The 12,516-nt window shown below is 37.6% G+C and overlaps 2 protein-coding genes across 3 annotated transcripts in view; both read left to right on the forward strand.

The window, feature by feature from the left end:
- Positions 1–3,977, forward strand: snrpd3l (small nuclear ribonucleoprotein D3 polypeptide, like). The gene is made up of 4 exons (XM_026941274.3): positions 1–158; positions 1,211–1,345; positions 1,869–2,061; positions 3,610–3,977. Exons 2-4 carry the CDS (start codon positions 1,220–1,222, stop codon positions 3,675–3,677), a joined length of 387 nt encoding a protein of 128 aa, XP_026797075.1. The 5' UTR covers positions 1–158; positions 1,211–1,219; the 3' UTR covers positions 3,678–3,977.
- A 137-nt stretch (positions 3,978–4,114) lies between these two features.
- Positions 4,115–12,516, forward strand: part of LOC113543117 (calcium/calmodulin-dependent protein kinase kinase 2) — a 31,738-nt gene continuing 23,336 nt past the window's right edge. For both annotated transcript variants that reach the window (XM_026941165.3, XM_026941166.3), the window contains exon 1: positions 4,115–4,949. The gene's annotated coding sequence lies outside the window, so the exon portion shown is untranslated. The remainder of the gene's footprint in view (positions 4,950–12,516) is intronic.

Genomic DNA, 12,516 nt, shown 5'->3' on the forward strand with positions numbered 1-12,516 from the left:
CAACTCCCATAACGCATCGAACACATTTCCGGGTTTGACATCACTTCCGCCTCTCTGCTGCATTGTGGGAGCGGGAAAACGTTACAAATACTCACGTTGCTGCTTCCGTTTGAATCGGAAAGCATAAAGGATTCTTATTTATTACCAAACGAATAAAGGTAAATATGCAAGCTGTTTTAATGTTTGTTATCTGCTGTATGTATGAGTTAGAGTTTTAAACAGAGAATTTGAGTTTTAATGTTTCAGTGAAGTCTGAAAGAAACTAGCCTCGTTAGCTAACTGTGCTAGCAAAAGCCCCCAGTGTGTTAGCTAATGCTAGCTAATGCGAGCTTTAATATTCTCTAAACATTTAAAGATAAATAATCATCTTTTCTTTCTGTAAGTGGGAATATTGTTTGCTTGCAAAGTAATTTATTGTTTTTGCTATTGCTAGTTAGATATTACAGGATGCAGTCTAAATGGATTTTAATGTGGCTAGTTAGCAAAACTGCAAAAATAATTAAAATACTTTTCATTAATTGCTCTGGTTTAATAAACAGGTGCATTTTTATTTCTGTTCCTTATTTTTTAATTGCAAACAAGTTTCTATTAACCAATAAAAATAATTGAAATCATTTAAAACATTACATATCTTTTGAAATGTTACATAAATATTTAATCTTTAAATACCATTAAAGTTAAAATTTAGTGTTAAATGACATTTATTTTTGCTCTCTGAGTTTGTAAAACTTTCAGGGGAAACTTTTCTCAGTCTGTACCTAAAATATAAACATAATATAGTGTGTGAATAAAAAAATCTATTTTATAAGAAATATAAAAAGTAATGCAGTTTGTATGTGGTCTGTGATGATAATAGGACAATCTCTCATTATAGCCAAATAATTTAAGCTTCATAAAGTTAGAGGTGGTGTTCATATTCAGAAACAAAAGCTGAGTTTTTCCTTGCCACCGTCACTCTGGCTTGCTCATTAGGAATAAACTCATAAATATAAAATTTATGTCCTGAGTTTATATATTTCTGTAAAGCTGCTTTGTGACAGTGTCCATTGTTAAGTGCTATACAAATAAAACAGAATTGAACTGAAGATGGATGTTTGAAATGGAATGTACCTCCTAACAGGGCAGTGATTTATTTCAGTCGTAGCAGATGAAAAGAGAAAATGAAGGATGTAGTGTTAATGTCTGTAACTTGTTTACTGTCGTGCTGTAGATTTCCGTCATGTCTATCGGAGTCCCCATTAAAGTTCTGCATGAAGCCGAGGGTCACATCGTCACCTGCGAGACCAACACCGGCGAGGTTTACAGAGGCAAGCTCATCGAAGCAGAGGACAACATGAACTGTCAGGTAACAGAGGAGCGTCCAGCACCGCGGCTGTGTGTGTGAATATTACAGCGTGTGGCGTTGGGTTTGGTACAGCTGCACAAACAGTCCTGATTCTCCTCAGTGTCCTTAACATTTCATTTTTAGAAGAATTACTAGAATTACTGTTATTATACAGTTATTCTCCACTTTGAACATAATTTTTCCTCTCGTTTTTAAGAACTTTGAGTAAAAAATTACTATGAAATAATGCCATGTGTGTTGGTATTTTCCTGACTGGACGTTTTTAAAACAATGTTTACGCTGTAATAAGCTCTAATTTCAAACACGAGTGGAAACAAATGAAAAGTTTATAATCTCCAATTGCGATCGATCTTTTCGGCCATGAGTGAGAAATAATTAACAAAATTACTATAGCTGTGATTAACAGGATGCATAAGTATTGGCGTCTGATTGTTTACTGTGTAATCAGTTTTCCTTTCAGTACAGGATTATCTGCTACACACTGCAGTAACACACACCATGGTAACTGTGTTTTCTGTCTCAGATGTCCAACATCACAGTGACGTATCGTGACGGCCGGGTGGCGCAGCTGGAGCAGGTCTACATCCGCGGCAGTAAGATCCGCTTCCTCATCCTGCCGGACATGCTGAAGAACGCTCCCATGCTGAAGAGCGTGAAGAATAAGAACCAGGGAGCAGGAGCTGGCCGGGGCAAAGCCGCCATTCTTAAAGCTCAAGGTAAAGCACAACACCCGTTTATCATCACCACACCTCTTATACAATACTCGCGTCTCAGAGGGTGGAGCTGCTTTTATATCTATCTATCTAATATATATATATATATATATATAAATATAAATAAATGTGTGCTTTAGTATCATCAGCTGATCGCAAATGAGCACAAAGTGCTATTTCTCTGAAAAATTCCTTCTTAATTTAAATTAAATAAAAAGGTGAACTTTAAAATTAAGAGACGGAATTCTTCCTGATCTGTGCTTTCTGTATAAATGAGATGCCGAGCTTTCATTTGATTTTCAGTTTGAGACGCGCTTATAAAACCATTCTTCATGCATTGTAATTAAATTTCTCTCCTGTATTTGGAATTTTTTTTATATTATGACCACTTGCTAGTTTTTAAAAAAAAAAAACGTTTTATCCATCATGAGAAATTGTGTATTTCCATCAGGTTTGCTTTAAATTAACACTTGTTTAATACTTTCTCCGTGTTTTACTTGTTCTTTGGACACACTTTCGCTAAGAGGCCCTGAATAAGCGAGTCGCTCTTGTAGCACAGTGATGTCTCAAGGAAAAAAATTCCGATTTGAGCAACGTCCTAACAAATCTGTGTCTGATTCATGAAACTGTGGCATGACCTAAAAACGAGTAGTGATTTGAGAGAAATGAATGAATGAAGCTTCAAATGGGAAGAGGCTCAGCTCATTAGTCCATTACTTGCGTCATACATGTGACACACCCTCAGTTTATCTAATTGACATGAAAGTGTGCAGGTTCTGCAATAGTGAGGCAGTAAAAGGAAAGATTTCAGCAGGCTGTCAAGAGCCGAAGAAATAAATTTCAGCAGATTTTAAAGTGGTTTTGTCTGAAGTTGTGGTAAATAAATAGTTACGTAACTTATTTTTTTTTTAATTAAATCGAACTGTTTCAGACCACAATTACGTGGCCTCAAACATCACCTGAAGATAGTGATGTTAATTCTATTTTATTCATTTTAAAACTTGCGTAGATCAGATTTACAGTTAAACAAAACTGTATTTCATATAAACAAAAGACTGAAAGAAAGCACTAAAAAGCCAACAACCAAAATGAAGTTGTTTTAGTGCTGATATGATTTTTGCCTGACTGAGATATTCCCATGTGTAGTTGTTGAAGATGGTGGATGTTTGTGCTTCATCAACAAAGCACAGCTTTCCGTGTTGTCGTGAATATAACTATCATCATTTAGCATTACATGCTGTCGGAGTTGCACTGATTATTAAAAAAAACCCAACAACAATACAAAGTAACATATTGTCCAGCAATATTTAGCGTATTGTAATGTGGTCATTTCTCAGTGTATTTACAGTAGCTGTACGTATGTATGACAGTCATTAGGGGGCGCTGAAGTGCCGGGTTAGATGCAGTACAAACCTCCTTATGATGATGTGTGTTTGTCTTTAGTCGAGAAGGTACAGCACAGCTACATCCTCATCCTGAGCTGTACTAGTGACCATACACAGCACTTTTGTATAAAAACATCACCACATCACCTCTGTTCTTGTGTTGCAGTGGCTGCGAGAGGTCGAGGCCGGGGTGGACCGGGAGGACGAGGAAACATCTTCCAGAAAAGGCGATAGTTTGATTCCAAGAACTCTCTGTACAGTTTTTTTTTTCGTGATCTTTTTACATTCATGACCCACTTTAGGTTTGTTAATTGACCTTTTTTTTTTATTGGTTGTAGTAATTGAACTGATGAATCCATTTCTCACTGCTCTTGGAAAAATATAAGAAACATGATTGAATGTGTAATTATTATTGCACTGTAACGGTGTTTCACATGGTGAGGAATTCTAAGCTTGCTTCAGCGTGACTTTTTTTTTTGTAAAATGAGTTGGATTGGAATACAGCACACTCTTAATAAAGGTTTTACAGCTTAATGTGTGGTGTTTGTGTGGTTTTGCCTTCGCTCACAAACACCCGCGACAGACCAGTGTCACACTGACAGGACAGATCTCTATCTGTGCAGGGCGTGGGCAGGGTTCGAATTTGCAGTACCCTGATACCTTTCTGTTGCACCACTGCCTTTTACCTTATCTATCTATCTGTCTATTTATTTATTTATTTATTTAAATTTGTATTCTTTATCCAAAGTGAGACTGAGTCCAGTGCAACTGGAACAGGACGATGTAACTCTTACAGAACTAAGTGAAGTTAATAGAGGCAGGACAGAGTAAAAGTGATGAGTTGGTTGAGGATCAGAGTATACAAAACTAAACAGGATAGATGCAGTAAGTGTTAATCAGGAGTGCTCTGCTTGTCCTAAACTATAAATAAATGGTTAATACCTGCATTAATCATTAATTGGTGATCTGATAGATGATCTGAAGATGTTTTCCCCAGAAATTTCAAACAATCATTACGTTATGCTTCTGCTCCAGAAAATAAAGCTAAACAGGCTTTGTCTGTTTTTCTCCATCTGCATCATTTTATATTATATTTGCCTTTAAAGTCTTCAAGATGAACAGATTTTGGGACACACTGGACATTTCCTGTGATTCAATGATCGTTTAACTGAAGTGTCACGTGACTGGAAACCCAACACCTAATTCTCATAGTCTGCATCCTATAATAGGGAATAGTATACAGCCAATAGTAAAAGTTTGCCATTTGGGACACCTCCGCGAGGGGAACTGAGGGGAAGTGTGCGAGGGCGCATCAGATAACAACAGTGCTGGGACGAGGCCGTGGTGTGTTCACTTTCCCTCGCGGTTAGTTGAGGTTTAACAGCGGAGCGGGGGATGCTGTGGCTTTCGTCTCATCCTCTCTGCATGCACATCACAGCGAGTATCTCATGCAAGGACAGTTCCTTGCTTACGAAGACTGTAAGAGGACGTTTTTGACCAAACAGGGTAAGAACAAACGTGTTAATATCCGATGACTAGCGATTTCCTTTTCTCTAAAATGTCCATTCTTCGTTAGCTAAACGAGGCGGATTTTCCTCAACATCTGTTTCATAAAACACTCGATAGCTAGTCTGTTTAGCAAAAACAACGCTGGTATTTAAAAATAAAAACATCTGGGTAAATATGAACAGTGTTATCCGGGTATGTAGTTGATGTGCTCTGGTTCTGTGTTTTTGTTTTCTAAATGTCGGCGTCGTTATTTTCGGCTTCATCCAGCGACAGCTTTATACAGTCTATATCAGGATGTTAGCTAGCAAGCTAACGCTTCCTACTTCCGAAGTCCTTAACTGTCTTTACTAAATTTTGTCCTTACTTGCACATTCTGGTGTTATCTGACTAATAATTGTGTCGATGAATAATTAATTTTCTTAAAGAAAAGTCTTATATTCTGTTAAATTTAAGTTTATCCAGATGTTGGTTAGCTAGGTTAGGGGCGTTGTGCTGCGTTACCTAAACATCAACACAGGGAAATGTCATGTCGGTTAACCAGCTGTTTCAACTAAAAGGCAGCTCTTAACTGGACATTAATTAAGTCTGTTTGCTTTTGGGTGTCAGGATAAAATGTGTAACTGTGTCTGATATCTTAATGTGTGAAGGCAAGTCTTAGAGACTGTGATTGAATGTGGTCCTAAAGGCATGATGGCATATTTACATATAATGTGTGTATCAGAAGTGATGGAGTTTGTCTAGAGATGATTCACAAGCCTTGTCTCAAATCATACACTCGTGCACTTGTCAGTGTGTGTGTGTGTGTGTGTGTGTGTGTGTGTGTCCATAACTCTAGTTTGTTTGCACACTGGAATAACTGAAAAGTAAAGTAACCAGATGTGTATATGGTATATATGGGATATGGATAGTGTATGTATAGAATATGTTTAGGAAAAGGTTTGTCAGCTCAGACCAGTCTGGCCATTCTCCCCTGACCTCTCTCATCAGCAAGGCATTTCCGCCCGCTTGCTGGATGCTTTTGTTTTTCACACCATTCTGTGTAAACTCAAGAGAGTCGTGTGTGAAAGTCTCAGGAGATCAGCAGTTTCTGAAATACTCAAACCAGCCCATCTGTTATAAACACCCCTGCCATTCTGATGTTTAGTGTGAACATTAGCTGAAGTTTTAGACCTGTGTCTGCATGGTTTTATGCATCGCGCTACTTCCATGTGATTGGCTGATTGTAAAGATGCAGGAAGGAACAGGTGTGCAGATGTTCCTAATAAGTTGGACAATGAGTGTGTATAAAGGCTATATACATTGTATATGATATATGTAGAATAGCTGTAAGATATGTATGGATATGTTGGATAGCTGTAGAATATGTATGTGTATGAGTTACTATATCCTTCCTGGCAGCTCGAACCAATCTGGCCATTTTCCTCTGACCTCTCTTATTAACAAGGCATTTCCACCCACAGAACTGTCACTCACTCAGTGTTTTTTGTTTTTCACATCATTCTGTGTAAACTCTAGAGGATGTTGTGTGTGAAAATCCCAGGAGATCAGCAGATTCTGCAATACTCAAACCCGCCCATCTGGCACCAACACCCATGCCATGGTCAAAATCACAAAGATCACACTTTCCCCCATTGCTGATGATGATGAAGCTCTTGACCTGTATCTACATGGTTTTATGCATTGTGCTGCTGCCACATGATTGGCTGATTGGATAACTGCATAAATGAACAGGTGTACAGGTGTTCCTATTAAAGTGGATGGTTAGAGCATATGGTATGTGTAGGATATGTATGGGCTATGTATATGGTATGTATGAGATATGTATGGGATAAGTATGGGGTATGTATATGGTATGTATGGGCTATGTATATGTTATGTATGGGATATGTATGGGGTATGTATGGGGTATGTATATGGTATGTATGGGATATGTATGGGGTATGTATATGGTATGTATGGGCTATGTATATGTTATGTATGGGATATGTATGGGGTATATATATGATATATATGGGATATGTATGGGGTATGTATATGTTATGTGTAGGATGTGTATGAGGTATGTATATGGTATGTGTAGGATATGTATATGTTATGTGTAGGATATGTATATGGTATGCATAGGATATGTATATATTATGTGTAGGATATGTATATGTTATGTGTAGGATATGTACGGGATATGTATATGGTATGTGTAGGATATGTATATGGTATGCATAGGATATGTATATATTATGTGTAGGATATGTATATGTTATGTGTAGGATATGTACAGGATAAGTATATGGTATGCATAGGATATGTATATGTTATGTGTAGGATATGTATGGGGTATGTATATGGTATGCGTAGGATATGTATAGGATGTGCATAGTGTTGTAATCTATCAGAGATAAAAGTAGGTCATGCAGCAAGGCAAAACTGCCTTCAGATTAAAATAACTCAGCAAACCAGAGCTCCTGTGGTTCTGCAACATCTCAGTCACATCTCTGCATTTCTACACAGTGTTCTCTTCATTCTCCTCGTTCTCACCATGGCATGTCTGGCCCTGTGCTTTGGGATCTGTTTGCATCAGAATCTCTCCTAAACTGTGCAAAGCAAAATGTAACACCCATTGAAAGCCATGATTGTGTTTTACTTGGAATCTGACCTGATATATTGTGTGATTTATTCTCAGTAGAAAAAAATATGTTTCGGACACACCCTCAGTCCCCAGCATGCAGTAGGGCTGATGAAGCTGTGAGTGATGATTGAAACTTTGTTTTGGTTGAAACACAAGGCGCAGAACGTTATAGGAACGTGACTGCTCTGTGTCAGTACAGTGAGCGTTGTGAAGCCTGGTGTCTGACTGTTTCACCTCACTGTGTTTCTCAGGAATGTCAGCTATCTTCTCCCCCTTTATTTCACCTTTTCAACTCATCTGTGGTTTAAAAGAGACAATAGGTGCACGATAGGTGCAGTTTCACAACAGGAACCTTTTTAAGGAACTCAGAGACTCTGACGTCTGACACAGACTTTTGCAGTAAAAGAACAATAATTTTACATCTCAGATCCTTGAAAATGGCGAGCAGTATTTCGGAAGACAAGTATGAAGTTGTTTTTATTTTAAGCATTTTAAAGTCTTTATAATTGTGTACTAGTACACAAGAGAACTCCATTACATTTTTCAGATTCCACATAGAAAGAAAGGGAGGAAAATAGAGGACCTCTAATAGAACCTTGTGGGACACCATGTTGCATTTATTAGGCTCTGACGAATGTGCATTAACATTAACAAACTAGTAAAAAAAAAAAAAAAAAAAACAGGCAAAAGCTCTGCGTTTTAACACGGAGTACCCTCTGGAATGTAATCCAAAATACTCCAAAAGAGTCTTCTTTCATTATAAAACGGCAGATGAACCAATCGATATTTACGCAGGTGTTTTGAACTCGCCCGTATTAACTGACACTCTGGGGAAGCCCCGCCCCCTTCCCTATTGAACACTAGTAGTTTTTGGCTGGTGATCTTGATGCTTGAAAGATGCACTGATTCACTGCAATTGCTTTCTCTCACAATAAAAAGGAGAATGTTCACTGAAGTTCACTGAAAATGGTCAAAAATTTTAAAAAATGGTCAAATGACCAAAAAAAGTTAAATAGCCCTACAGTGAATTGTTAAATCTAACACTTTAGCAGTAATGTTAATGGTAATGATAACTGGACGGTGATTAAACTTGCTGTTTGCTTTGCTCTTCTGCGCCAGTCAGCACTCAGACGTGTTCAAACAGTTTGATCAGCAGTATTATCAATAATGCGGGACTAGATATTATTCTTCTTTAGGGTTGTCAGGTCTGCTGTATTATAAGCAGTAAGATATTTTTTCATGTGGTTCTATTTATTTTATTAGCTCTGGATAAATTGGACTGTTTTTTGTACGTATACGCTGCAGTAGTTTAATTACAGCACACAAGTTCTCAAGAAAACTGTAAAGTGGGCCCCTTGGGAAAAAAATTTGAATACATCTGCTCTAAAGCAACCCTGTTTTCAAGCCACAGGATTATCGACAGCCGGTCTACATAAAACACCCACAATTTGGGCTGCCAAGTCGATTAGCTATTCATTGCCATATGTCGTTGTTTACATCTTTTCCTACTTTCCTGCTCTGATACAAACACAATAAGACTGTCAGCAATCATCTTTAATTGAAGATCATGTGATTTGGCCCAGTTTTTTAATTGGTCAGTCAGTTTCTAACACACCTGACAAAAATTAAGGAATTAATCTAGGTTTGATTTAAAAAAAAATAACACCCTTGGAGAACGACATTTTAAAACTTGGTATTTAGGTTGTCATAAGGCAGCATGTGTTCGTTTAGAATTCTCCATCCATAAATTACAGAACTAACAAATCATGAGATCATTGTATTTAAGAACACGACAGGGCATACTGTAAAAGAAAAAAAAAAAATTCAACGACAGGGTAGTGTAATGAATTTGTAATGAAACCATTCCAAAGTTGATTATTTTCTGAACAGCACGTTCCCAAGTGTTTTATTCTACTTTTGCCACAGCAATTTGCCAATCCTTAGAACGTTTATTTATTACATGATCACAAATTATACTTTTTATCTGTATATAGTTACATTTAATGTTATGGAACATCCACAAAACAAGTTAGTTCCTTTTATCATGTGTGATATAGTAGGTATAAAATTTCCTTATAGAGCATCAAACTTCACCATATCAACAACTATACATTCATCTATGTTAAATATTAACACATTTTTTCCACAGTATTATTAGATTTACGTAATGTGAGCTTCCGCTATACAAGTCCCTGTGAATGAGTTGTTACTATAGAAACAATAAATTATTAGAACGAGTGCATTAATATAAACCTGTTATTTGCAGCTGTCAGAGCTGCTGTTATAGAAAATTAACCAACAACTATTGACCAATCAGAATCGAGAATTCAACAGTGCAGTGGGATAAAGAAGTGTAATTAATAAATGAATGACTAACACAGCCTGTGTGCAGCCTCTCCACAATGAATTCTTGACTTTGATGATCCTAACCTTGCTTTAGCTAATGGTTAATATCCTATGGTAGTGAATAGTAAATATAACTGTAATGTAGTGCAGTGTATCTTTATTTTAAAACTATTTGAAAACAGTGGTAAAAAAGATGATTGGGAGTAACAGAATAGGAGCGACGGAAGACAGAAGGATGACCGTGTCTCTATGGAAGAGAAATGAGGCTGCATGGAGGAGGAGGTGGTCCTGCCTACACGCGCTCTCCTTCCTGAACCCTCCAGAGTGATGAATGTCTCTTATTGTACCTGATTTTATTCCACACCACTCCCACACACACACTGAATATCTCCATCTTTCACACCAGCAGAGAACCTGCCTGCCAAAACTAAATCGAGCAGAACAAACGGAGATAGAACATTGCACATATTAGCACTGTCGTAATGGATTTTAGGAACTTAGCATTGCTTAAATAAAAATTTTGTTATGATTATCCTATCAGGCTATTTAAATGGCCTTGAAACAACCTTTTCTATCTCGACACTGTCACTTGTGTCACCTCTCTGCTTTTTTCCCTGTGTGTGTGTGTGTGTGTGTGTGTATATATATATATATATATATATATATATATATGTGTGTGTGTGTGTATATGTATATATAAGACGTGATTGAAGTGTAGACTTTCAGCTTTAATTCAAGAGGTGTAACAAAAATATTGCATTAACTGTTCTCTTGCCATTTTTTACAGAGCCCCTCCATTTTCACAGGCTCAAAAGCAGTTTCATGCCCAGATGTGGCCTTTTTCCTTATTATTTCATGACAAATTAAGGAGATAAAAGGTCTGGAGTTGATTCCAAGTGTTGAATTTGCATCTGATGGCTGTTCATGGGAACTCTCGATATGTGGTCCAAAGACGTGTTGATGCAAGTGAAAGAGGCCATCATTAGGCTGAAAAAAAACCCAGACCTATCAGAGAGATAACAGAAACTTTAGGAGTGACCAAATCAACAATCTGGTACATTCTTAAAAAGAAGGAATGCACTGGTGAGCACCAAAATGCCTGGAAGACCATGGAAGGCAGCTAAAGTGGATGATTGTAGAATTCTTTCCTTGTTGAAGAAAAACCCCTTCACAACATCCAGCCAAGTAAAGAACAGTCTGGAGGAGGTAGGCGTATCATTGTCAAAGTCTACAATTAAGAGACGCCTTCGTGAATGTAAATACAGAGGTTTACCTGAAGATGCAAACCGCTGGTAACACTCAAGAACAGAAAGGCCAAATTTGACTTTGCTAAAAAACCTCTAAAAAAACTCTGCCCAGTTCTGATGCACAATTAACTTGTACCAGAATGATGGTACATTAGGAAGAGAAGAGTATAGAGAAGGAAAGGATCCAAAGCATACCACATCATCTGTCAAACATGGTGGAGGCAGTGTTATGGCTTGGGCATGTATGAATAGGATGAATTCTGAAATGTATAGAGCTATAGTTTCTGCTCAGATTCAGTCAAATGCTGCAAAACCGATGACGAAGGCAAAGAAATTATATGTTCTTAAATGTCTGATGACCTCAACCCAATTGAGCATGCTTTTCACTTACTGCAGACAAAACTGAAGGCAGAAAGACCCACAAACAACAGCAACTGATGGCAGCTGCAGTAAAGGCCTGGCAGAGCATCTCAAGGGAGGAAATTTGGCAAATCATCAGCATTTGGTGATGTCCATGAGTTCCAGACTTCAGGCAGTCATAGACAGCAAAGGATTTGCATCCAAATTTTAAAAACAATACTAATATTTATATGTTAGTTTGTCCTATTACTTTTGAGCCTGTGAAAATGGAGAGACTATGCAGAAAAAAAAATAGCTGTAATTCCTAAACAGATAATGCAATATTTTTGTTAAACCCTTCACATCTTGATTGCTTCATTTCAAATCCATTGTGGTGGTTATCAGGTTTAAGTAGTTGCTTTATTTAAATTCCCCACAAAGATTTAATGAAAATTTTGTAAAAACTCAGTGGTTTCATATTACAGTTTTTCTCGATTGCTAAAACACTATAACCGGGCTTTTGAACTAAAATTTTAAAACCATAATGCCATTTATCAAAAAGCACACCCAATTCCCTAAACTCTAAACACTACTCCCCTGTTTTTACACATGAGTCAGATTTGTTGAGCACTGCAGAACTCACAAATCCCTTAATTTCTTATTGCGTACACCATGTGGTCATTTTGAAAGCACTAGCATTCGATACTATTCACTCAAGTCAGCACATGTTGAATTCCCCAGGTGAAAACACTAAGAGTCAAAATTGAACACACATCAATGAGATCCTTGAATAGATAGATAAAAGGGCCCGAATCAGTTCATTGAGTTTTGAAACAATAGATCCACAGAGAAATGAAGGAATAGGTCGAGGAGGGAGAGGAGGAGGAGGTGGAGGTGGAGGAGCATAATTGGCCATCGGGCTATTGTGAATGTCCCTGGTCAGCGCGGCGGGAATGTCACTATGTGCGCAGCCATCAGCCAACGAGGGGTTCTCCACCGCCATGCC

This window comes from Pangasianodon hypophthalmus, chromosome 15, assembly GCF_027358585.1.
Source record: "Pangasianodon hypophthalmus isolate fPanHyp1 chromosome 15, fPanHyp1.pri, whole genome shotgun sequence".
Classification (NCBI taxonomy): domain Eukaryota; kingdom Metazoa; phylum Chordata; class Actinopteri; order Siluriformes; family Pangasiidae; genus Pangasianodon; species Pangasianodon hypophthalmus.

Excerpts from the sequence above, each read along its gene's own strand:
- snrpd3l (XM_026941274.3), top strand. The coding sequence starts at position 1,220 with ATGTCTATCGGAGTCCCCATTAAAGTTCTGCATGAAGCCGAGGGTCAC. Across the intron at positions 1,346-1,868 it reads AGGACAACATGAACTGTCAG|ATGTCCAACATCACAGTGAC; the intron begins GTAACAGAGGAG and ends TTTCTGTCTCAG. Across the intron at positions 2,062-3,609 it reads CGCCATTCTTAAAGCTCAAG|TGGCTGCGAGAGGTCGAGGC; the intron begins GTAAAGCACAAC and ends CTTGTGTTGCAG.